The 24,223-nt window shown below is 34.9% G+C and overlaps 1 protein-coding gene across 10 annotated transcripts in view; it reads right to left on the bottom strand.

Annotated features, from left to right (window-relative positions):
* Positions 1–1,240: 1,240 nt before the first annotated feature.
* hdac10 (histone deacetylase 10) overlaps positions 1,241–24,223 on the bottom strand; it is a 37,184-nt gene continuing 14,201 nt past the window's right edge. For 3 of the 10 annotated variants that reach the window (XR_012399775.1, XR_012399776.1, XR_012399774.1), the window contains 23 exons: positions 21,318–21,493; positions 21,122–21,245; positions 20,939–21,041; positions 18,785–18,871; positions 15,536–15,670; positions 15,360–15,456; positions 14,971–15,068; positions 13,699–13,803; positions 13,495–13,563; positions 11,882–12,008; positions 11,704–11,769; positions 11,153–11,212; positions 9,962–10,051; positions 9,764–9,870; positions 9,492–9,559; positions 9,004–9,262; positions 7,356–7,449; positions 7,189–7,274; positions 7,050–7,103; positions 5,236–5,314; positions 4,943–5,137; positions 1,482–1,641; positions 1,243–1,355 (listed from right to left, as the gene is read on the bottom strand). Coding sequence is in view for 5 of the 10 variants with exons in the window: in XM_073941812.1 (XP_073797913.1) it covers positions 1,339–1,355; positions 1,482–1,641; positions 4,943–5,137; positions 5,236–5,314; positions 7,050–7,103; positions 7,189–7,274; positions 7,356–7,449; positions 9,004–9,262; positions 9,492–9,559; positions 9,764–9,870; positions 9,962–10,051; positions 11,153–11,212; positions 11,704–11,769; positions 11,882–12,008; positions 13,495–13,563; positions 13,699–13,803; positions 14,971–15,068; positions 15,360–15,456; positions 15,536–15,670; positions 18,785–18,871; positions 18,986–19,002 (2,070 nt within the window). In the remaining 5 variants the exon portion in view is untranslated. 10 annotated transcript variants of the gene reach the window in all.

Raw genomic sequence — 24,223 nt, 5'->3', positions numbered from 1 at the left:
ATACGTCTACATTACTTTGTGATGTTCATTAATAAACGCTGTCTCGTCGTTGAGAAAACATAAATAAACAAGCGTATAAAACCCGTATATTACATTTTAGAAGTTATATATCGATCAACAACATTCAAAAAGTGCTCCAATCATTCACACCTAATGTTTACCTTTCATGGTAATAAAAAATAGAATGACGTTCAATTGTAATTTAAAGACATGTAGCGCCATCTTGTGGACAAAACTTGTACACCCGGTGAGAAATGGTAATACACCAGTAAAAGTGGGTTTGAGTGTCATATTATACAACCTGTAAACAAAAAATTCTTGACAGTGTCTACTAATGAATAACAAAGGTTCAGAAAGACTAGGAGAATGTAACTGTGATTACTCACCGCTTTCTAGGATCAACAGAGATTTAATGTTGTGTAGCAGTAAACGAAAAAGGAAGTATGCTAAAAATGTCAGTCCAGATATATGTAGAGAGCCAGTCATAGTCACATCTGCAGAAGTGCAGCAGCAGACGTCATCTCTGGCCATTTCAGACACACCCTTGCTATCAGATGTGGAAGAAACCAAAAACAACCGTCCAGCTAGAGCTGTCGTCTAAAGCGGAGCATAATAAACCTGTTTGCATTGTTTCCTTTATTCAATCATATATGGGAAGGGATTTTCATAATTCATAATTTGAAGTATAAAACATTTATCATTTGTTTATATGCTCAAATGGAGATTTTGGAGGCCAACTCACACTCCACACCCACATTAATACATACACACACACATACATAGAATCATACACACACACCCACAAATACATGCACACACATGTATACATGCATACACACAGACACATGAATACATATCTGCATACATACACACTCACACACACACACACATACATGCATGCATGCATATTTACACACACATACATAGATTCATACACACACACAAACATACATACATACATACACACACATACATACATACGCATTTACATTCTCAAACACACACACACACACACACACACACACACACACACACACACACACACACATACGTGAATACATACACACACATGCATGCATGCATGCATCCATACATACATACAATACATGCATACACACACACCCACACGCATGCATACTTACATACACACACGCGTGCATACGTACATACGTACATACATACATACACATATACGCACACACGCGCGCACACACACAGACAAACAAACACACACATCTCATGAATGATTAAAAATGTATTGATTCATCTTTAATGTCGTACAAAATTACAAAAAACTGCTGCTTTTCCAGAACAGCTCAGTGAATGTGTCCCTCGGCTTCACCAGCTCTCTGAAACTGCACAAACACATGCAGGTATTAATCATGCAGCAGTAAAGTAAGCCATACATTCTGTATTTAAGCATATGTGAACATATCTGATGCATTTTTCCTAAAAGTGCCCCATATATTGTTATCTCTGACCTGTGCAGCGCAGTAAACCCCAGCGTTCCTGCAGCCTCTGTCTCTGCTTCTCCATCATCTCAACATCCTCAGGTTTTAGGGCCCTCAGGGGTCCGAGGGGACTGATAGAGGCCCCAGAGAGAGCAGAGACTGTGAGCTCCAGCAGATCTTTATCATAGCCCTGAATACAGGCAGATGTTGTGGTTTAATAACAGCATTTTATACAAGTTTGTAATACTGGGCAAAACCCTCATAAAGAGGATCACAGTCCCAATTTTATCCTCCTTACACTGGCTGCCTTTTAAGTTTCGTATGGAATTAAAAATATTGCTTCTTAACTATAAAGCTTTAAATAATCTAGCTCCTGTTTATCTAACCAACTTTCTGTCTCACTACAATCTAACTCGCTCTTTAAGATCTCAAAACTCAGGGCTCCTTGTAGTACCTAGAATAGCAAAGTCGAGTAAAGGAGGTCAAGTCTTCTCATTTATGGCTCCTAAACTCTGGATTAGCCTTCCTGATAATGTCCGAGGACCAGACACACGCTCCTAATTCAAAACTAGGTTTGAGACTTATCTGTTTAGTAAAGCATACACTCAGTGCATCACTTAGCGGTGTGATACATGAATGTGCTCCACGCAGGTTTCTGTTTCTCGTTTATATACACTATGAACAGCAGCCAAGCTAATTATTCTCTTTATTCTCTATTTCCACCTGGGGACACTCATCCCGAGGACCTCAGACTATGCAGCGCCAGTGATTCGATCCAAGACCAGCGACGAGATGATCCCAAGGTTTCCATATCCTGGACCAGGCCGTATCCTGAGCAGCTGCTGTGGTGGTCATGAAGGAGTGGAGAGATGATGAGTCTTCGCTGAGGTCCAGCTTCCAGCCTCCGGCACCTTGACTACAGCTCTGCACAAGACGCTTGGCCAGTGGAGAAATCGTCATGCGCAACTGAGCCTGGTTTCGCTTGGGTTTTTTAAATTCTTTACTTTCGTCAATTGGTGACGTTTTTTCTCGCTGCTGTCATCACTGGCTTGCATGGTTCGGGATCTGTAAAGCTGCGCATCGATGGAATTGCTCTTCAGTGTTTGGACTCGAAGTAGTGATTATTAAACCACACTCAACTGAGCTAAACTGAACTTAAACACTGAAAACTGAACTAGACCGTTTCAAATTACTAGAATCTTACATGTGAAGCTGCTTTACAACAATCTACATTGTAAAAGCGCTATACAAATAAAGCTGAATTGAATTGAAAAAAATAAAATGCAACAAATTAAATTAAACAATTAAAGACATTAATAAAATACAAATGAATAACATTTAAATAAATAAATGTTAAAAAAAAAAATTACTTGAAAAGTAAAAAAAAAAATAAAAAATATTGAAACAGAGCTTAAAATGAATGTATGGACATTCAGAAAATATGAATTATTCATTCCTTCATTTTATTTTCGGCTTAGTCAGGGGTCACCAAACTGATTAACTTTAAACATTATTAATTTAAGTTATTTTCTTTATTTGTTATAAAGTAGTTTATCTTTATATTGATTTGTTTAAAATGTTATGATTTATTTATTTATCCCTTCATTAATATTTTAAATCCATTCATTTATTTCAATGAACTAATTTAACAGCATATAATACGTTTGAGTTTTTGTTCATTTGTTATAAATTAGTTTATCTTTATATTAATTTGTTTAAAATGGATCTGTTTTTCTGCTTTACTTCAAAGGTGCAGTATGTAAGTTTGACACCCAGTGGTTGAACTTGGTATTGCAATCCTGAATCAAAACAAACGTAAGGGCAGGTTGCCAGATTGAGGGCAGGAGCGAGTGATTTAAACCGTGTTCAAAATAAAAGCCACGGCAACCGATAGAAGGAATATTCTCCATATTAAAAGTGTCATGACACCCCCCACTTTCGGTTCAGGTCTACCTCAGAATTTTTTCAAAAGATGCATGATAATGGGTGTGTAGCGGGTGTGGTCAGCACGGGAGGAGTAGGGGAGCGAACAACTGTTGAACAACTGAGCGAACTGACTGTTGTCAGTGGGCTCACAAAATTAGACAAACCGGGAGCGCACCCATGATTTTATAGTTTACAAAGTTAAAATGCAAAGAAATAAACAGTAATTGAATGCCCTGCTACACTTGTTGTTTGTAATTTCATATACACACAACCACAATTTTATGTCATTAAAAAGAAAATCGTGTTCATATAAACACTACATGAGGACTTTTTCCTCAATTCCCGGGTCTGAATGCAGACTCAGTGCAGCAGCTCTCTTGCCCTGTCTGTTTTACCCATTAGCCCTGCTGGTAATCTGGAGGATTAGACACAGCAGCACGACGATGTGTCTAAATGCGAACGAACTCCTGATAAAAGACAACGTCCGCCCTTCTCCAATTCTCGTACTGCTGTTCTGACAAAAATGCTTGCAGCACAAACACAGCTTTGCTGTATCGGCCCTGACAGCATCGCGGGGAAAAACATGCAACAAACCCCGTGGATCATGGAAACGAACACATACTACCCTTCATGATCAGCCAAATACTGTGTGCCGTGGGTCTGTGGAAGCTTTATCACCCAGTCATCAACGTGTCTCACAGCTTGGCACTGGCAGGTCTACCTTGCCTTCGGAAAGCTCGCACAGTCATGAATAATTAAGAAGCCGGCTCTTCTCATAGGATAAGAAAACTCCGCTATGAATAATAATGAGAAACCGATGCGTCATCTTTGCACTTGCAGTTTTGCGCTACATCACTGATTTTGATCCCGCCCCAAAAATCAATTTAAACCCCGGAGGCTGAAATTAGCTGATAAAGGCTCAAAATTATCCAGTTTTCCCACAATTAAAGCTGATAGGTGCTAACATTGTCCTAACTGATGCTCAACACACACAAATCTGTTAACATCTCAAAAAAAAGTACTCCAGGGTTTCGTGAACCTTTAAAGTAAAGCAGAAAAACAGATCCATTTTAAACAAATTAATATAAAGATAAACTAATTGATGACAAATGAACAAAAGCTCAAATGTATTGTACGTTGTTAAATTAGTTCATTAACATAAATTAATGCATTTAAAATATTAATGAAGGGATAAATAAATAAATGAATAAATAAATAAATAATACAATTTTAAACAAATCAATATAAAAGGTAAATGAAATTTATAACAAATAAAAAAAAACTCAAATTAATAATGTTTTAAAATAATCAGTTTGGCGACCCCTGAATAATAAAGGGACTAAGCCGAAAAGAAAATGAATGAATTAATTAATAATCAGTTATACTTAAAATATTATTAATGCATTTAAAATATGAATATTTATTTAAGGGATAAATAAATAAATGTTTTGTGGCTACTTTAAAATAATAATATTTATTATTAAAATATATAATAATAGAAAAAATATATAAAATAAACAATGATAATAACAACAACAAAAACATTAATAAACCCTAAATGTGACCTGCAGTAGTGTGAGCGTCCGTCCTTTGGCCAGGCCTTGAATTAGGCAGGTCATGTGACCCCAGACTGTCATTAGCCCTGTCTTTGCCGCAGTTTCTCCCACAATCCCAAGCACCAGAGCCGGGTTAAACTCATACGCCACTGGCAGAATCAGGCCCAGAAGAGCCTGCATGAAACCTGCAGTCAAACTCTCACCCTGGACACAAGGAGGAAGAGGAAGTGGCTTTATTAAAAAACACACAACTAAATGAAAATAAATGTTTATTAGATATAATATCAGGTTTGATCACACACCTCTCTAAGACACAAGGAGAGACGGTTCACGCACTTATCTTCAGTTTCTTTAGTGCAGATCTGGACTAGGAACACCTTTCTGAAGAGGTCAAAGGAATGACGGTCAGGTTACTATTAAATAAATGTCTAAATATTTGATAGTTTACTGGATTACAGTGAAAGAGGGACAATATTATTAAGCAAGTTATTTTTAAAAATCTATATAACTGAATTTAATTTAAATCATTATACAAATTATAGGGGCGGCATGGTGGCTCAGTGGTTAGCATTGTCGCCTCACAGCAAGAAGGTCAGCGGTTCGAGCACCGTCTGGGTCAGTTGGTATTTCTGTGTGGAGTTTGCACATTCTTCACGTGTTCGTGTGGGTTTCTTCCGGGTGCTCTGGTTTCCTCCACAGTCCAAACACATGTAGGTGAATTGAATAAACTAAATTGGCTGTAGTGTACAACCAGGTTATAATAGTTGTGGATTTTTCATTAGTTTTAGCTTCTATTTCGTTTTGACTTTATTGTTTTCAAATTCAGTTTAAATTCGAGGCAGATTTACTAGTTTTTATTAGTTTCTATATTTTGAAATGACATCGTTTTAGTTTAGTTTTTATTCGATTTTTAACGGGGATGTTAGGACTCAACATTATGTAGTCAGCAATAGTATTTTCAGTCAGTTAAAACATCACCATGATCTGAAAAATGTCTTACAGTAAAGTTTTGCAACTCAACTGAAGCATGATTCACTTATTTAAATTGCATTACAATTGTCTGAACGTTTTTTTTTTTACCAGATCCTCTCATTTAAGCCCTTGGTTCACCTGCGCTGCAGTTGTTCAAGTTTAGTTCAGTCACACTGCAGGCTGTCATGTACTGTTTATGTTCGATTCACTGAATCACGCATGCGCAGTATTATCGGTTCACCGCTTCTCAATGTAACGTTACTGTTCTAATAACTGAATAACAGTATATATTGGATTATTTAGAGTCAGAGGGGGGTATTAGGCTTGTTAAAAAGTAAGTAGTTTGTGGATGAGTGCTTACTGGAGACACGAATCGTTTCAAATGATTCAGTTCGATTTGGTGAACTAGTTCAACCGGTTCACTTAGAAGATCCGGTTAAAAAGATTTGTTCGTGATCGCGATACAGAAATAAAACCTATTATTGGGCACAAATGTGTTAAAGTAATAGTTTAAAGTGTCTGTATTTAAGGCTGTCATTGTGCTACTGTCATGTCCACGCGTTGTTTTTGTCGCAGGAGCAACAGCGAGGGTGACTGCAGGAGAACCAGCTCGATCTGGCCAATGGCAACAGGACTACAAACTCTGAGGCGCCAGACGAGTCAAACGTGCTTCTAAACGGCTTACAGTAAGATTATGCATTTAATACATTCACAAATATGAAAACGAAGCAGGTTTTTGCTATAATTTTAGATAGTTTCAGTTAGTTTTGAATGTACACATTAGTTTCAGTTAGTTCGAGTTTTTTTTCTAAAACTCTCGTTTTTATTTTTATTTCAGTTGAAAACAATTATTTTACATTTTAGTTTTCGTTTTTTCGTTCGTTTTCGTTAACTTTAATAATCTTGGTGTACAAGTGTGAATGAGAGTGTATGGATGTTTTCTAGTACTGGGTTGCCGCTGGAAGGGAATCCGCTGTGTAAAACATTTGCTGGATAAGTTAGCGGTTCATTCTGCTGCAGTAACCCTTGATAAATAAAGGGACTAAGCCGAGGGAAAATTAATAAATGAATGTTTGATTGAAAACGAAAACTCTTAAATATACACAAATATATATAAACTAAAAATAAAACAAATATTGCTCACCCATCATTAGTTTTGACAGGGAACTCTCCATCTCCAACATAAACAACCAGCACCCTTCATCAAACACACAAGAGCTGTGTTCAATCCCACAGAATAGATTAACTGAGAGAATCTTGTGTTAGTCTGAGAAGTGTTTTACCGTTCAGCAGGTTCAGTTAGTGCGTGTTGAAGAGCACACTGAACAGAAACACTCAAATCTGACACCACAACACATCCGTTACACACCTGATAAAGAGTTACAGTCTGTTAGCAAACACTACACGCACACAAAAAATCCCCAGCAGATCAGTGTTTTCACTTCCTCACCTCGTCACTCCTCATCATTCGGTCAAGAACTGAAATAATATTTCCAAGAGACCGGAGGATGTTTTGGTCTGTTAAGTCGTGGAAATGTTTATCCCTATAGACATAAAAAATAGAATTATTATTGGGTAAGTTACTTCAAAAAAGTAATTAATTACATACAACATGAGTAAAAATGTATTTAAATTACTTTTCTAAGTACTTTGTCTGAAAAGTAATTTAGTTAATACCTACATCAAATCTTTAGAAAGTTTAATGCAGTCAAAACAAATGTTTTAATTCTTTCCATTTTCAATCAGGGCCTTTAATATAAAAAGTTAAGCACTATATCAAACAATCAAACACGCACAAACACACAAAACCTACTCTGAATTATACTATAAATTGTCATGAACTAATTCCTCACTCAATTCATTGTTTCTTAAACATATGCTATTGTCTTGATAAATGTAACTTCCTTTAGTTGAAAAATAGAATTAATGTGCTAAAAATATTTGTATAACAAAACAATACAATTACCCTGCTTCTCTGAAATGATTTATACAAAACTGTTGAATTTATTTAGTGTTCAAGACAAGTAGATTATGAGAGACTCTAATTAAATAACCCAAAATTAAAAGTAATCCCTTACTTCACTATTTCAGCAGAAAGTAATCTAATTAAAGTACCTAAGTTCTGCTGAGAAAAGTAAAGGAAGGGATTACTTTTCATTACATTACAGAAAAGTAATCTAAATCTAATAAAAGTATCTAGTTACCTTTCTGCTGAAAAAGTAAAGAGAGGGATTACTTTTCATTACATTACAGAAAAGTAATCTAAATAAACTAGTAACATTTCTGGGTGAAAACGCAAAGGGATTACTTTTCAGTACATTATAAAAAAGTAATCTAAATAAAGTCCCTAGTTACTTTTCTGTTGAAAAAGTAAAGGAAGGGATTACTTTTCATTACATTACAGAAAAGTAATCTTATTAAAGTAACTAGTTACTTTTCCGCTGAATAAGTAAAGAGATTACTTTTCATTACATTACAGAAAAGTAATCTAAATCCAAATAAAGTCCCTAGTTAACTTTCTGCTGAAAAAGTAAAGGAAGGGATTACTTTTTATTACATTACAGAAAAGTAATCTAAATCTAATTAAAGTATCTAGTTACCTTTCTGCTGAATAAGAGAGGGATTACTTTTCATTACATTACAGAAAAGTAATCTAATTAAACTAGTTACTTTTCTGGGTGAAAATGCAAAGGGATTACTTTTCATTACATTATAGACAAGTAATCTAAATAAAGTCCCTAGTTACCCTTCTGTTGAAAAAGTAAAGGAAGGGATTACTTTTCATTACATTACAGAAAAGTAAACTTATTAAAGTAACTAGTTACTTTTCCGCTGCAAAAATAAAGGGATTACTTTTCATTATATTACAGAAAAGTAATCAAAATAAGATACCTAGTTACCTTTCTGCTGGAAACGCAAAGGATGAGATTACTTTTTATTACATTAAAGAAAAGTAATCTAAATCTAATTAAACTAGTTACTTTCCGTTTAAAAAGTAAAGTAAGGAATTACTTTTCATTACATTAGTCTGACCTAATGGCACTCAATAATAGTGTGGCCTAAAAGAGTGAATGTTTTTCTGGTCTGATTTTACTAACCGAATGCGTTGTACTTCTTTAGCAGTACTTTCGGAAACGTCCCCCGAATGTTGGCAGTTCTTCGGCAGTGTGAGCTCCACACCAGGAGGAGGCGCTACCACTGTGCGCACAGATGCAGGCGTCCTTTTTAAAGGCTCGGGCCACACTATATCCTGCGCCGTCTTCTTTGGATTGCTCTCTGATGCAGGTTCTGAAGACTCTTTTGGTCCTCTGTTCGTTGCGTCCAGTCTGGGACGTTTGGGGTTTGTTTCAGATTGAGCTTTTTAAAGAATGAGACAAATATGAAATGTAATTATTTGTCATATATTAAAATAAAAATGAAAACTAATTTGATGACTAATTTAGGTGTTTGTTCTTGAAAATAGGTATCGCTACGAATAATATCAAACTGACTTCCAAATTTTTACAGAAACTATAATAGTATATAAATAATACTAAAGTGAAAGTAAAACAACAATTTAAGTAAAAGTAGGTAAATAAAAACTAACCCAAGTGTTTAAAACCGCTCCAGTATGACGACTGCACATTGCGAACATTTTGTATCGATTCCAGCGCACTGTCGAGATCACATGATCAAATATTACTCCAGCTTTGCAACAAACATTTGTACACTTTTAAACTAAATCACAACATCACATAGGTGATGTTTAATAAATTGCAGGGCAAGTTTCTAGACCAATAAGAGCTCACAGTGGGTGGAGCTATCTGTGCACTTGAACTAATAAACGGCACTCTCTGCATGATTGACAGCTCATTTCACCTATCACATGCGGTGCCGAGTCCTGAAATTCGTGGTGTTGGATCTCCGAGGAGACTATGGACGGTTTGGCAAACTGACTGGCCAAGAGAGGTCAGGTTGTATCCTCCCTAGCAAAACCAGAAGAAATGAAATAAAATGAAAACTTAAAAAATTAGAATTTTAAAATAGAAATCTGAAAGTGTGAAAAAGCCAACTGACCTCCAGAACGACACACATTTTTCCTGCAGCCAAAGGCATCAGCAGATGAGTGAGGTGTGCAAAGATCTCAGGAAGAGCACACATTTCACCCTAAAACACAACACAAAACAAAACTGTTAAGGAAGGGATAAAGTACATCCTGGTGGTTATCACAGATTTTTACAGGGCTGTCTGGAATACTTGATTCTGATTGGTCAGTCGCAACATTCTAAGGTATGTCATTCTGAAGTAACAACGGCTCATTCGAGAACTCCCAATCACTTTGACCGTCAACTTGTGAAAGAAAAATACGTAGGTCATTATATATTTTATTAAGCCAGTTTAGTTTCTGTCAGCTTAGTATTTTTACTGTTTGGCTCCATCTTTTGTCTGAATAATGCTCAGGATAGTGTATACTCCATCAGCAGTTTTCGTTTCTGTCAGCGTTGCGTTTTTGACTGTTTGGCGCCGTCTTGTGTCTGAATAATGCTCAGGTTAGTGTATACTCCATCAGCTGTTTTTGATCCTGTCAGCTTTGTGCTTCTGACAGTTTTTCACCATCTTGTGTCTGAATATTGTGCAGTTTAGTGTATACTCCATCAGCTGTTCTGAATAATGTGCAGGTTGGTGTACACTCCATCAGGTGTTTTTGTTTCTGTCAGCTTTGCGGTTTTGACTATTTGGCGCCATCTTGTTACAGAATAAGGTGCAGGTTAGCGTATAATTTATCAGTTGTGTTTGTTTCTGTTAGGTTCGCATTTTTTACTGTTTTGACGACGTCTTGTGACTGAATAATGCGCAGGTTAGTGTATACTCCATCCGCTGTTTCAGTTTCTGTCAGCTTTGCGTTGAATTAAAGAATTATTAAACTATTATTGCTCAGAAAAATGTTGTGTCTAATTTCTGTTTTGTGAAAACAGCTGATGGAGTATACACTAACCTGCGCATTATTCAGTCACAAGATGATGCCAAACAGTCAAAAACAGTCTGTTTTTTTTTTAAATGGTGTACGTAATGATGAAAAAAATTACATTCATTTGAAAGGATGTGTTTCAGTAATTAATGTTATTTTGCTGCGTGTGTTTTTGTGGTTGTAATTTCCAGATGGTAATCATGGATTTTGATTATGCATAATCATAGAGTGAAATAGAAGCTTTAAATATTACAGATAATAAATTCTTATTTTTAATACAGATGTAAATTTTTTCTTACTTCTGGGTCCCCGATGGCTGAATCAAAACCAGCGCTGACAATAACCAGCTCAGGATCAAACTGAGAGAAAAAAAAGTGCAATAGATTGGTTTTTAGTAATAAAAAAAAAGCAATAAAGCAATTTCATCAATTCGATCACAAGTAGACAATCCTTTTATTTGGGAAAAAAAGATGCATGTGTTGAATGACCAGCTTTTTGCATGATCAAGTCTCCCTTGCATAATCATTTTAGTCAATGACACCAAGTTAAACAACTTTTGATGTACTAAAATATTAGCTAAATGAATCTTATAATAACAACAGCATGTTTACATGTTAAAAACAGAAAGTGTCTAGTAGCTCGGAAACAATATAAAATTTATTATCGTTCATTTCATTAGTCCATGCATAAAGTAACATATTTAAAAAGCTCGTTTAATTGTTCTGGTAGATCACAATTAATAAGATTTTTATTTTATTTTGAGTGAACAAAAGTGACTCATTTAAATGGCAGGTAAAGTGTCTGTTTTGTAATAAAATAGTAATAAATAATAAAATAGTTTCTCTTGTACCTCATATGCAACAGGTAAAAGAACGTGGAAGAAAGCAGCCAGATAGTCGCTGTTGGTCATTCCCACCTGCAGAAAACAAGCACAGCACTGAAAGCATGGGGTAAAAGATTGACATTCTGTTTCTAGTGAAAATGATTAATCAAAATCGCCATGCACCGCAGGTTAAAGTTATATTTGCCTTGTTCCAGGGGAGGTTAATGTTAAATCCGGATCCTTTTCCTTTCCCTACGCTGCTGTAGTCTGACTCTGGGAGATTGGGCCAAAAGCTCTGGTGTTCATAGCGATGCCAGGAGAAATAAAGCACACTGTGAGAAAAGAGAAACCAGTTAGGGGATACGTAATCCTATGGGAATGAGAAAATAAGATAAATTACAATGACAAACAAAATCTTTTTCTTTTCTTTAGATGTTATATAAAAAGTAAAATAACTGGAAATACTCAGACCCTTAATATTTTTTATTATTTATTATTATACAGTTACTTGATTCTTTTAATTATTTTGAATCCTTTTATTATTAATTTATTCTATTTCTATTATTATTTATTAAACTATATATTTATTTAAGTAAGTTCTATTACTATTTATTAAAGATTGGAATGCTCTAAACTGTTAAAAAAAATTAATAAAACAAGAAATAAAAATAAAAGAGAATTCAATTAAAAACCAATACATAATTAGAGAATGCATCATTACTACAAGTGCAGGGAAAGACATGGATATATATTCATTCATTAATTTTCATAAAGGCTTAGTCCCTTTATTAATCAGGGGTCGCCACAGTGGAATGAACCGCCAACATATCCAGCCCTTCCAGCTGCAACCCTTCACACTCATACACTATGGACAATATAGATTACCAATTCGCCTGTACCACACCTTTGGACTGGGGGAGCACCCGGTGGAAACCCACGCGAACATGGGGAGAACAAGCAAACTCCACACAGAAATGCCAACTCACCCAGCCAAGGCTCGAACCAGCGACCTTCTTGCTGTAAGGCGATCATGCAACCCACTGCACCACCGGGACGCCCATGGATATTCATTCATTTACTTTTCGACTTAGTCCCTTTATTAATCTGGGGTCGCCACAGCGGAATTAACCACTAACTTATCCAGCACGTTTTTACGCAGCAGATGCCCTTCCAGCCGAAACCCATCTCTGGGAAACATCCACACACACTCATTCACACTCATACATTACAAACAATTTAGCCAACCCAATTCACCTGTACCGCATGTCTTTGGTCTGTGGGGGAAACCGGAGCACCCGGAGGAAACCCACGCGAACGCAGTGAGAACATGCAAACTCCACACAGAAACGCCAAGGATATATATATATCAATTCAAAATATGAACATCAAACTGTGAATGCCTTTGAAATTTAAATATATAAAATCGAGCCACATTTCAGATTATAATAAAATGTGAGTTATATTTCTGGAAAAAAAATTAAATAAAATAAATAAGAAATAAAATAAAGTATTCTTTAGAAGTTATTTTTGCAGTTTTGTTTTAAATTATTAACATATAACTATTGAACATTAAAAAAAACATGTACAGTAAACGTTTAAAAAAGACAATTAGAAGAAATAATGTATGATTTAATTATAAACATTACATTTACAATTCAGACTGCATAATGTTCATTATAACCGTGCATTTCATTTTATCAAACAGTACTAATATGTATTATAATAACATATAAACAATGCTGTATTTACTCATTACCATGTATGCTGATTATTTTGAATAATAAACAATATTAAAAATATATTAAACATATCTCTCACCTTGGATCCTCCTCGAAGCAGTACTGGATCCCCTGTCCATGATGGACGTCCCAGTCCACAATCAAAATCCTGGAAGAAAAATCACAAGCTTAAGCATATTATAACGACAGATGGTGAATAATGAGTAGCATCATTATTAATTGAGTATTTTAAGTGTAAATGAGCGTTTGTTTTACAGCAGTGCAGGAATTCACACTTGTTCACCTGTTCAGGTTGTAGTTTTTCTTGGCATAAAGAGCAGCGATGGCCACGTTATTGAACACACAGAAACCGTTGGCAGCAGAGCGCTGGCTGTGGTGTCCTGGAGGCCTGAGGGTGGAAAGAACTAGAATGAATAAGTGAAAACTACAGATTATCTTTTATTTTGTTTTTGATTATTATTGTGACCAATCACAATGCAGATTTGATCTGAAGAGTCGATTAGCATATAAGAAGATGTGATGATTATTTATTACCATCGATTTTTTTTAATGATGTTGTTGAATATCTTTTTCAAGAAAATGCTAATTTATTGTACAAATATTATTTCAAATGTACAAATTATTCATTTTTAATTACTAATAACATTAAGGTAACACTTTACAATAAGGTTCATTAGTTAATGCATTTACTAACATGAACTAATCAGGAACAACACATGTACAGCATTTATTAATAATAACTGAACATTTACTAATGCATTATTAACATCCAAGTCCATGCTTGTTAACATTAGTTAATGCACCGTGAGTTAACATGAACTAACAATGAACAACTGTATTTTCATTAACTAACGTTAACTAACATGAACAAATACAGTAGTAAATGCATTGTTCATTGTTTGTTCATGTTGGTAAATGCATTAATTAACAATAACTAATGAACCTTATTGTAAAGTGTGACCAATATTAAAAACAACAGCTAAAACAATAAGTAAAAAATATCATTAAAATATAATGTTACATTTAATTAAATATGATTAATATTTAATATCAACAATTATATATATATATATATATATATATATATATATATATATATATATATATATATATATATATATAAATAATGTACTAAATTTAAATTATTATAAATAAAATGCAATGTATCCATTTAAGCATTAAATATAGGTTATTTAGTTAAATATAAAAAATAAAATAAATTACATAAATAAATTAAATAAACAAAACATTCAACTTAAATACTATTAAATATTCAGAAAATATTGATCAGTTATGACAAATGTTATTTTATTTTAGTTTAAGACAAAGCGGTAGCCCTGTCTCAAACACCCACAATTCTAGCATTTACATTACTAAATCAATATTCAACATTTAAATCTACAAATATTCAACATTTACATTTAGAGAAGTGACTGCTCTTTTGTTAGAGTCTGGTGATGAAATAATCACACTTTCACTTCTGGTTACCCATGAACGAGGCAACTTGCAGGGCATTTATTTAATATATAAATATTGCTCTTTTGCTTGTGCTCACCTGACCAGCGCCATGCCGTTTCTGACCTCTCTCTTCATGACACTGTCCACCAGCTGCAGAGTTGCTCCCGCCGCCAGCTTCGCACAGTGATAAATGTTCTGCAGGAGTATTTCAATACACATACTGAAATAGTTCACATGTGTTTCATTTGATCTGATTACTGCTACTGCCACAGTAAAAAGGCGACAGATTTTAGGTTAAACGAGTGCTTTTTACATGGATCAAAAAAGTTAAAGGTCATAAGCAGGAAATGCAAATGAAGCTTTATTTGTCGGTGAAGTTTTTTTGATGGGTAGATCTTGCCTTTCAGCAAGGCCGAGGTTAAAGGCCTTCGGTTATAAAAGCTTAAGTGGCTCCGTACATGAACATAATCTGGATTTCTACAGTACCTGGTGAAAATAGACATCATTGTATTTCTTGGAAAACGCCATCAGCTCCTCTACGTTCATGCCTGGCGTCTGTTTGACCGCCTCCAGGTACTCCTCACTGCATTCAACATGAAAAATTCTGAACCAAAGATTCTTTGTACAGGAATGGAAATGTGGTGGGATTCTGGGTCACTAACCTGTGTGCGAGTAAAATCTCCTGCTCTGTGGCCTGGCGGACGGGCACCGCTTTACACCTCTGAGCCAAACCATGTGTCCTGAGCGCTTCATAGGACACGGTCAACCGCTCAGGCACCTCAATCTCACATGCTGGACTAACAGAGCAACAGGACATAAATATAGGGCTCTATGTTGACGATCCATACGCAAAGTGCAAAGCGCAGGGCGCAAATGTAATTGGGGCGTGTTGGAATCCACTTTTGCTAATTTAAGGACGGGAAAATCCGCTTTGCGCTGTGGCTCATGGTCTAAAAGAGCTGAGCCTATTTTCTTCATGAGTTATGAGTGTTTTGAGAATAAACCAATAAGAGTCTCATCTCCCATTTCCTTTAAGAGTCAGTTGCGTCGCGCTATAAGCGCATTCGCTATTTACATGGCACACTTTGTAAGTGGAAAAACTGAGCGTTTCACTAGCGAGTAAACAGTTAAACAGCATCTACAGCGCGAAAATGAGAGATAAATGATCGAGAGATTTCACTTTCGCTCTCGCGGATAGGGAAATCTTGTACGCTCAGACATCAATTAGCCAATAAATAATTAATTTTTGCTTGTTAAGCTCAAAGATTTGCTTCAAAACTATTTCTAAATTCAGTTCTAATTTCCAGCAAACGAATAAATGAACAATAATAACGAAGTGTGCTCAAAAAACTGAGTTATATCCTGATACAAATCTAAGCTTGTTTTAATAAAACAAATATAAATATGCATATAATAAATAATACTGCTAATAATAATAGCATTATACAAAGCAAATTGTCACGGACAAACTAAAAAGCCCCCCGAGATGAAAAGGCATGAAAGTATGGTTTTTATATTTATGTAGGCCAGAAAATATGTTTGTAATATTTTAATCCTTTATATTTATATCCCTATTATATCCTATTTATATCCTTAATATTTTAATTCTTTTTCATCTCTAAAGATATTTGCGTATTGCTCTACATCTTGTGTGTATTAAGCAGTGTGTAAGCTATAACTAACGCGCTCTGCGCTGGACATTAGACTGGCTGGCTTTGTTTTGGTCCATTGAAAAATTCATTATAGTTTCTCAAAATAGCAATGCGCCAGTAATGCGCCTCAACACGCCTCCCTTTTTAGATCAGAACGCGCACATTTGAACGCAAATGCATTTGCTATTTAAACAGCGTGGCACAAAACGTCAAAACGACTCTTGCGCAAAGCTGAAACTAGCAAACAACTATTGCGTTGCGCCTTGCGCAGCATTGCGCCGGGTGTATGATAGGGCTCATAGTGTTTATTTTTATGCATTAAAAACGATTTTGACAGAATAAAAATATGCAAAGCACTTGATATGTTATTTATAGTCAAATATCTGCTTACTAAGAGAAAGAGAGAGTTTTTAAATTATTGCCATATCAGCGTCTCAGGCTGATTTATGGCAATAGCTTTTTTTATATAATATAAAACAATAAAACGACAATAAATATGACAATAAAAAGACATCATAAGCAATAAATAATAATATACAAGATAAAAAAATCTAAAACAGTTTATTAAGGTTTATTTTTTAGGCATTTTTTTGAAGGATTCACATTTAAAAATATTTCCTCTGAAGTATCCCCTGATAAAAAAAACAAAACAATGCCATAACGTAATGTCTGATAACATTAATAACAGGGCATTCCAAAAGTATATCTGCTGACTGTCTATAAATCAATAAAGCAACTAAATTATGCAAATATAGTCAAATATTTACAGTTTTATCATTGACTTGAAAGGGCAATTATTAACACTGAAGCACCGAATAGCAACAACAACACTAATAACAGTAATATGTTTGATTAAATACAAAATATAAAATTTTTATACAACATTTAATACATTATTAAAACTGAATATTATAGTTTAATACTATTCATTGTAAATTATTCATATTATTAGTACTATTTACCGTATTAATAATGCATGAAAGAGGTTGAAAATGTAATATTTTTCCTTTTAATCAAACATAATTGTTAAGAACATCAAAAATTCAGAACTATTAGTGTTAATTGTTTATTTTATTAAATATTACTAATGTGTATTATTATAAATTATAATTAATTTAAAAGTATTAACCTCAAATGGCATTACATAAGAAATAGTGAAAATAAACTAATAATAATTGAATGTATTATTCAATTAAGAACATTTATAAGTTAATATATACGATAATACATATAGACCAGGGATGTCAAACTCAATTCCTGGAGGGCCGCAGCCTTGCACAGTTTAGTTCCAACCCTGCTCCAACACACTTACCTGTAGGTTTCAAACAAGCCTGAAGAACTCAATTAGTTTGATCAGGTGAGTTTAATAGAGTTGGAAGTAAACTGTGCAGAGCTGCGGCCCCACAGGAATTGAGTTTGACATCCCTGATATAGACCATTTCAATGTGGTGATGTTATTGGCCGATGAACATTTCTTGCTTGCTGTCAAACTATTTCATAACTGTAACAAGAGGCAATTTAAGCATCTCTTGACGTTAAAACAGCAGTCATAACATTATTCATCAATATGTGGACCTTTTTGGATTCTTGGAAGCTATGGAAATTAAAAATGTAATACAGGAAACAAATTAGGACCATTGTTATTGTTTACATCCCTCAAAATGGTGTGTAGGTAATACACAGTACAACTAACACAATTAAATGTATTTATAAATGAATATTACTTAGTAATACAATTAAATAGGTTCTGGTTAAAATTATTGTCCTTGTTTTAGTTACCAATAAAAACAATATATATTTTTAAAATAACCAGTTTTGATTTTATCATTGAATATACAAACTGCAGACATCAACAATTATATTTTATCTAGTATCGTTAATGTTTTATCTTTCTATTTTAATTATTATCTAAGACAGAATTACACCTACAGTATCAGTAATCATTCATTACAAATTTTATGAAATCTGATAATGACATTTAATTGAAATATACAAAACTAAAACACTATAAAACTTAACCTTTTCACAGATAATCCTATTTAACTTAACTACGTTAAGAAATATACATAACACGCATATCAAAGTTCATAACGTTATCAAAAGTTTGTTTTTATTTTACTTTTATACACATAAAATCATACAAAAAGTTAACCTTATTCATTTACCATGTATTTTTGCACATTGTGAAGTATATCGTCATAATATTATATCTAAATCATTCATATTTCATCACGAGACTTTTGTAAATGATTGACTTACTCTGTCCAGAGAAGTTTATAACGGCTCATCTCCTCGTCAAAGATCAGCGCGCTTCCTGATGCCATTTTTACACTCTTTGTTTGACGTCTATGAAATAAACAACAAAGCAATACCTGTAAAATATATTTAGTCACTGAAGCGAAAGAAGCTTGTTCAAAAGTGTCGTGTTTTTTGGTTCTTTTTCTTCGCTTGATAACAAACATGGTAAGCTTCTGCATTACTGCCCACTAGCGGAGGATTCGATGGTTTCAAAATGGCGATGTCACTGGCCTATGAACATTTCCTGCTTGATGTAGAACTACTTTATAACTGTTACAAGCCAACTCAACCAAACCTTAACGTTAAAACAGCTCTCATAACTTTATTTATCAATACGTGGACCTTTTTTGATTTTGGGATGCTATGGAAATTAAAAATGTAAAACAGGAAATACGTTAGAGACCATTGTTATTATTGTTTACATCCCTTAAAAATAATCTGACGGGCTAATTTTATAATTAAAAGGAGAGTTTACCCAAAATTAACATTTACTCATTATTTATTTACTCAAGTGGTTCCAAAGCTTCATGAGTTTCAAAATACAGAAAATGTCATTTTGAAAAATATTGGTAACCATTGACTTCCAAAACAAGTAAATGATGAGTGAATAATAACAGATTTTTCAGTTTGGGGTGAACTATCTATCCCGTTAAACATGGTGATTAAATACTCACAAAAAACAAAGAAACTCTTCTTGAAGTTAGTCGAAACGTTTCTGCACAACATACCTTTTGGTAGAGCTTAAGAATTTAAATTTGTTATTATTTTAAAGCACAAATTAAGTTAATAAAATTTGTATATCACATATTTTTTAACATAACCTAAATTAAGTTTAATAGCAAGAATTATTATTATTATTTTCAATAAGTCTTTTGTTGCCATATAAATAATATAAAATAAAATAAAATAAAAACACACTCTTAGAGGGTTGGACTAGTAAATAATAAAGACAAGCTTAGAAATAATTTGCCAAAAGTTTTAATGAAGTTAGACAGACAGAGAGACAGACAGAAAGACAGACAGACATTTATCAATTTATTAATTAATTGCCTATTTCCTAAAATGTTTTGAACATAAGACATATCTCTGATAGACAGACAGACAGACAGACAGATAGATATAGACACAGACAGACAGACAGACAGACAGACAGACAGATAGATTAGATAGATAGATAGATAGATAGATAGATAGATAGATAGATAGATAGATAGATAGATAGATAGATAGATAGATAGATAGATAGATAGATAGATAGATAGATAGATAGATAGACAGACAGACAGACAAACACAGACAGACAGACAGACAGATATAGATAGACAGACAAATACAGATAGATAGACAGACAGACAGATGGGATTTACACATATACCGATTTACATATGGTGATTTACAAAGTAATTAATGTAATTGCTTCATATACATTTTCATTAGCAAACTCTTTGGCTTTGACCCAAATATTAGTTTTACAGTTGGGGGTTAGAAAAAATTAAGGAAAGCTGTAGGGCACGCTTGTTAATAGCATTTACAAACTATATATACAGCGCTCAGCATTTATAAGCACACCCCTCACAAATCTCTCTTTTAAATTAAGATTTTTATTAGGAAGCTATACAATATTAGATTTGAGCATAAACATTTGATTAGGGATCTAACAAAATAACTTAAAATAATGGTCCAAAAACTAGTACAGCCAAATGTATGTGTCATAGAAAAATATTAAATACAAATTTAAAAAGGAGGAAAAATCAAGAGAAGCAAAAAATTTAATTTTATAGGTTTTTTTTGTAATATTTTTTCTTGAATTTAATTGTGTTATCTTTCAATTTCTAATATATATTATATATATATATATATTCTAATATATATATATATATTTTTTTTTTTATAAATCTATTTTATTCAAATGCACTAAAATACATAGCTTATATTCAAAGAGAATATATAGAAATATTCATTTTTTAAAATGGGGTGTACTCAATTATGCTAAGAACTGTATATATATATATATATATATATATATATATATATATATATATATATATATATATATATATATATATATATATATTTATTAGTAGAATATGTGTATATTTGGCATTCATATGGCACCGTATGCAGAAACAGTGATGTCTTCAGATCCCCAGAGTGTCTTTGGTGACCTCACATCCAAGAAGGACATTACCCAGACACACACACTGAGACAGATCGCCCACTGAAACACACACACACGTTATTTTAACATGATTCTCTTCATCATCTCTGAATAAATGTGCTCTAGAATGGAGATCTGACCTTTCTGAGAGGTGATCCACGCCGCTGCCTTCTGGGCCACAAACTGCCACTCCACCTGCTGCCCTTTTCTCCAGCCGTACAACCAGATCAGAGCCAGGAGAGTGGCCCACACTGACCCATCCACCTGTGCACAAACCATCATCTGAAGCTGGACACCACCAGCACTGCGTTACAGTTGTTTTGTCACATGTCTCACCTGTGCTGGTTTCTGATTGGTCAACTCATCCTTCGTCTTCCCAAAGACAGCAGCCAATGCAGCGTCCAGTTCCCAGCAGCCAGAGGCCTTCTGGAGGAAAACCAGCGGGAGTAACAGGTCCTGCTGAAGCTCAGGAGCAGCTGGATCAGGACTTGATAGCACAGGCATTTCACCCACTAAAATAGATAGATGCGGAGTGTAAAATGTGTTTATGATGCACAAGAATGATGCAGTTTCTAACCCTGTGCACATTGGATGCGTACTTTTTTTTATTACAAGCTTTTTCTCACTTGAATTATCCAGTAGTTTTGACATATTACCATTGTGGCCATCTCATGCTGTGTGTGTGAGTGGATGTGCCTTGTATTTGTAACATTGTGGGGACCAAATGTGTGTAAGTTAAAATGTAGCCTAGTTGTGACTTAAAGGGACACTACATTACAACTTACACAATACTGAATATTTTTGTGTTGCACCACTGAATTTAAACATAATGCCACGTTCCAACTAAATATTTATGGCAGCCTCCCCTCTTGTATAATGGTAGAAAATAGATGAAGGCGAGATTCGTTTATATTGAAGAGCTCACGATAATAATGAAGAATGATCTCCTTCTACTGACAGTCTTATTTTCCTCCCAAATCTTAACATTTTTCGGATTGTGAATTTAATTTTACTTCAGCGTTTTGTATTTATTGTATCTGTAACGGAGGCCAGCTAGTAGGTGCTGTGCAGGTAAACCTCACTCCTCTGACCTCTAGCGTGCTCTAGCGACAGCCACTTGAGGCTATGGTCTTTAGCCTCCTTGTTAGAGCAAACGACTCCTATACGGAAGGTCGCCGGTTCGATACCAGCTCGGAGCGGGTTTGGTGGTGTTGGACCGGTGGGGTTACATTGGTGCCGTGACCCGGATGTGAGTGAAGTTTAGGGGGGGTGAGTGTAACGGAGGCCAGCTAGTAGGTGCTGTGCAGGTAAACCTCAGTAGGACCGGCGGGGTTACATATCCACCAGTTAAAAAGGAGAATTTTTTCACGATTGAGTTCTTCCCTGTTTTTTTTTTCTTTTATGTGTAGAATATAGACCTTTTTCTTGGAACGCAAAATTACCTATTATGCTTTGCGTGTATGCGCAAGGAGAATGCTAAGAACTTCCGGTCGGCAGCTGATGCATGTAAACAGTCATATTTGGACAGCTTTGAAACGATAGTTTTAATTTATTTTACCAGCTTTTATCCTCTTTGAACTAATACTGTTGTCCATCAGCACCATCTCCTGGACTGATCATTTAAAAATGCGATCTAATAGGATGGAAAACAGCTGCTGTGTGGCGTTTTTCCCTCGTTGTCAGACGGCATCTTCTGCAGTTTAAATGAAGCCTCGTCATCGCTAAAGTCAACATTTTCTCTTTATTTCAAATATATAACCAGACCAAACAAATGTAGTTCACCAAAATGTTTGACACACACACGTAGCCTGTACTGTGCCACTGACACACTGATTTAATAACTGTGACAACGTGAAAATATAGGCTAGTGTCATTTCGAAATGACAGAAAAACACAAACCGTGGTAAAACAACACATGAAATGAAACATAAACAGCTCGCGATTAGAATGAACAGCAAATCAGCCAGACAGACTTTTATTGGTCATTTTTGTAAATTGCATGACTTACATATCTGTTAAGTTTCATGCTAATAATCCGGTTTGCTCTATAATGCAGCAAAGTATTGCATGTGTGTGTGTGTGTGTGTGTGTGTGTGTGTGTGTGTGTGTGTATTGAAGAGCTGCTGAGCTAACAGCTGACAGGCCGGGAACACACACACACACTGTATTTCTGACGGCAGACACGTGAACTAGGAGAACGTTTTTCTCGTATTACTAACAGGCTTGAACCACATCTGACAGATTAAAACGGCTTTAACAGACACATTTCTAAGTTGTGTGTCACAAAAACACTCTGTAATATATTAAAAACGCTATTGAAACCCATTTTCGGAGTGCAAACAAAGAGCTTAGAATGACCAAGAGGCGACACTCAATAGAACGTTCCGTTGCAACAGCAGCGCCCAGCAACAGCCCCAGATTCCGCCATTTTGAAGTGAAAGTGATCGGCCGTCCATTGGATCTCATTACTTACGCGATGGCAAGCAGCTGCTTTGTTTTTTATTTATTTATTCAAAAAGCGCATTAAAGTTGAGATACAACCTGAAAGACGCCAATACAACACTTATTATCACGAACATCAGCACTTTTAATAGTTTATTTTACAGACTTATAATATGCTGTTGTTCTATTGGAGTTTTCATTCCAAAATGGCCGCCGCGCCCTCTAGTGGCTGTTTTCCAAATTACACCAGAGTGTCGCCTCTTGGTCATTCTAAGCTCCTTGGCGCAAATTACCAGTTGTAAACGCTGTAAACGGAAGTTTTTAGCATTCTACCGGAAGACGCTGGTCGCTATGGCGCCCTCCATGCAGCAGCCATGAAAAAGGTCTATATCAAGATCAAAATCAAGTTTAATGTTTTGATAATTTCATGTGTATAGGTATATGCGTCATCTATTAAAGCCTACTGACTGACTGTAATGTAATGTACTATAAAACTATCATTTGCCATTTCATTATCATAGAACAGTTTTATGTAGATGCATTAGTTGCGGGATTTTAAAGCAGTTTAACTATTTAAATGCTTTTTATTGGATATTACGTCATTCAATGCGACTATTTGTGACTTTACGGAGAGCTTATGAGCTACTTACTTCGGTTTGCCCAAAAACAAGTGGTGCAACCGAAGTGAGAACAAGTGTTGTTACAACCCAGATAGCATGTGGGCCACTTTAGGCAGTTATGCGGCACTGTAGTATTCATTTCAATGAATTCATTTTGTCTGGGTCAGAGGAATACCACAG

Source organism: Danio rerio, chromosome 25, assembly GCF_049306965.1.
Source record: "Danio rerio strain Tuebingen ecotype United States chromosome 25, GRCz12tu, whole genome shotgun sequence".
Classification (NCBI taxonomy): Eukaryota; Metazoa; Chordata; class Actinopteri; order Cypriniformes; family Danionidae; genus Danio; species Danio rerio.
The sequence above is the reverse complement of the archived record's forward strand: the minus strand, read 5'-3'. Positions and strand labels throughout refer to the sequence as shown.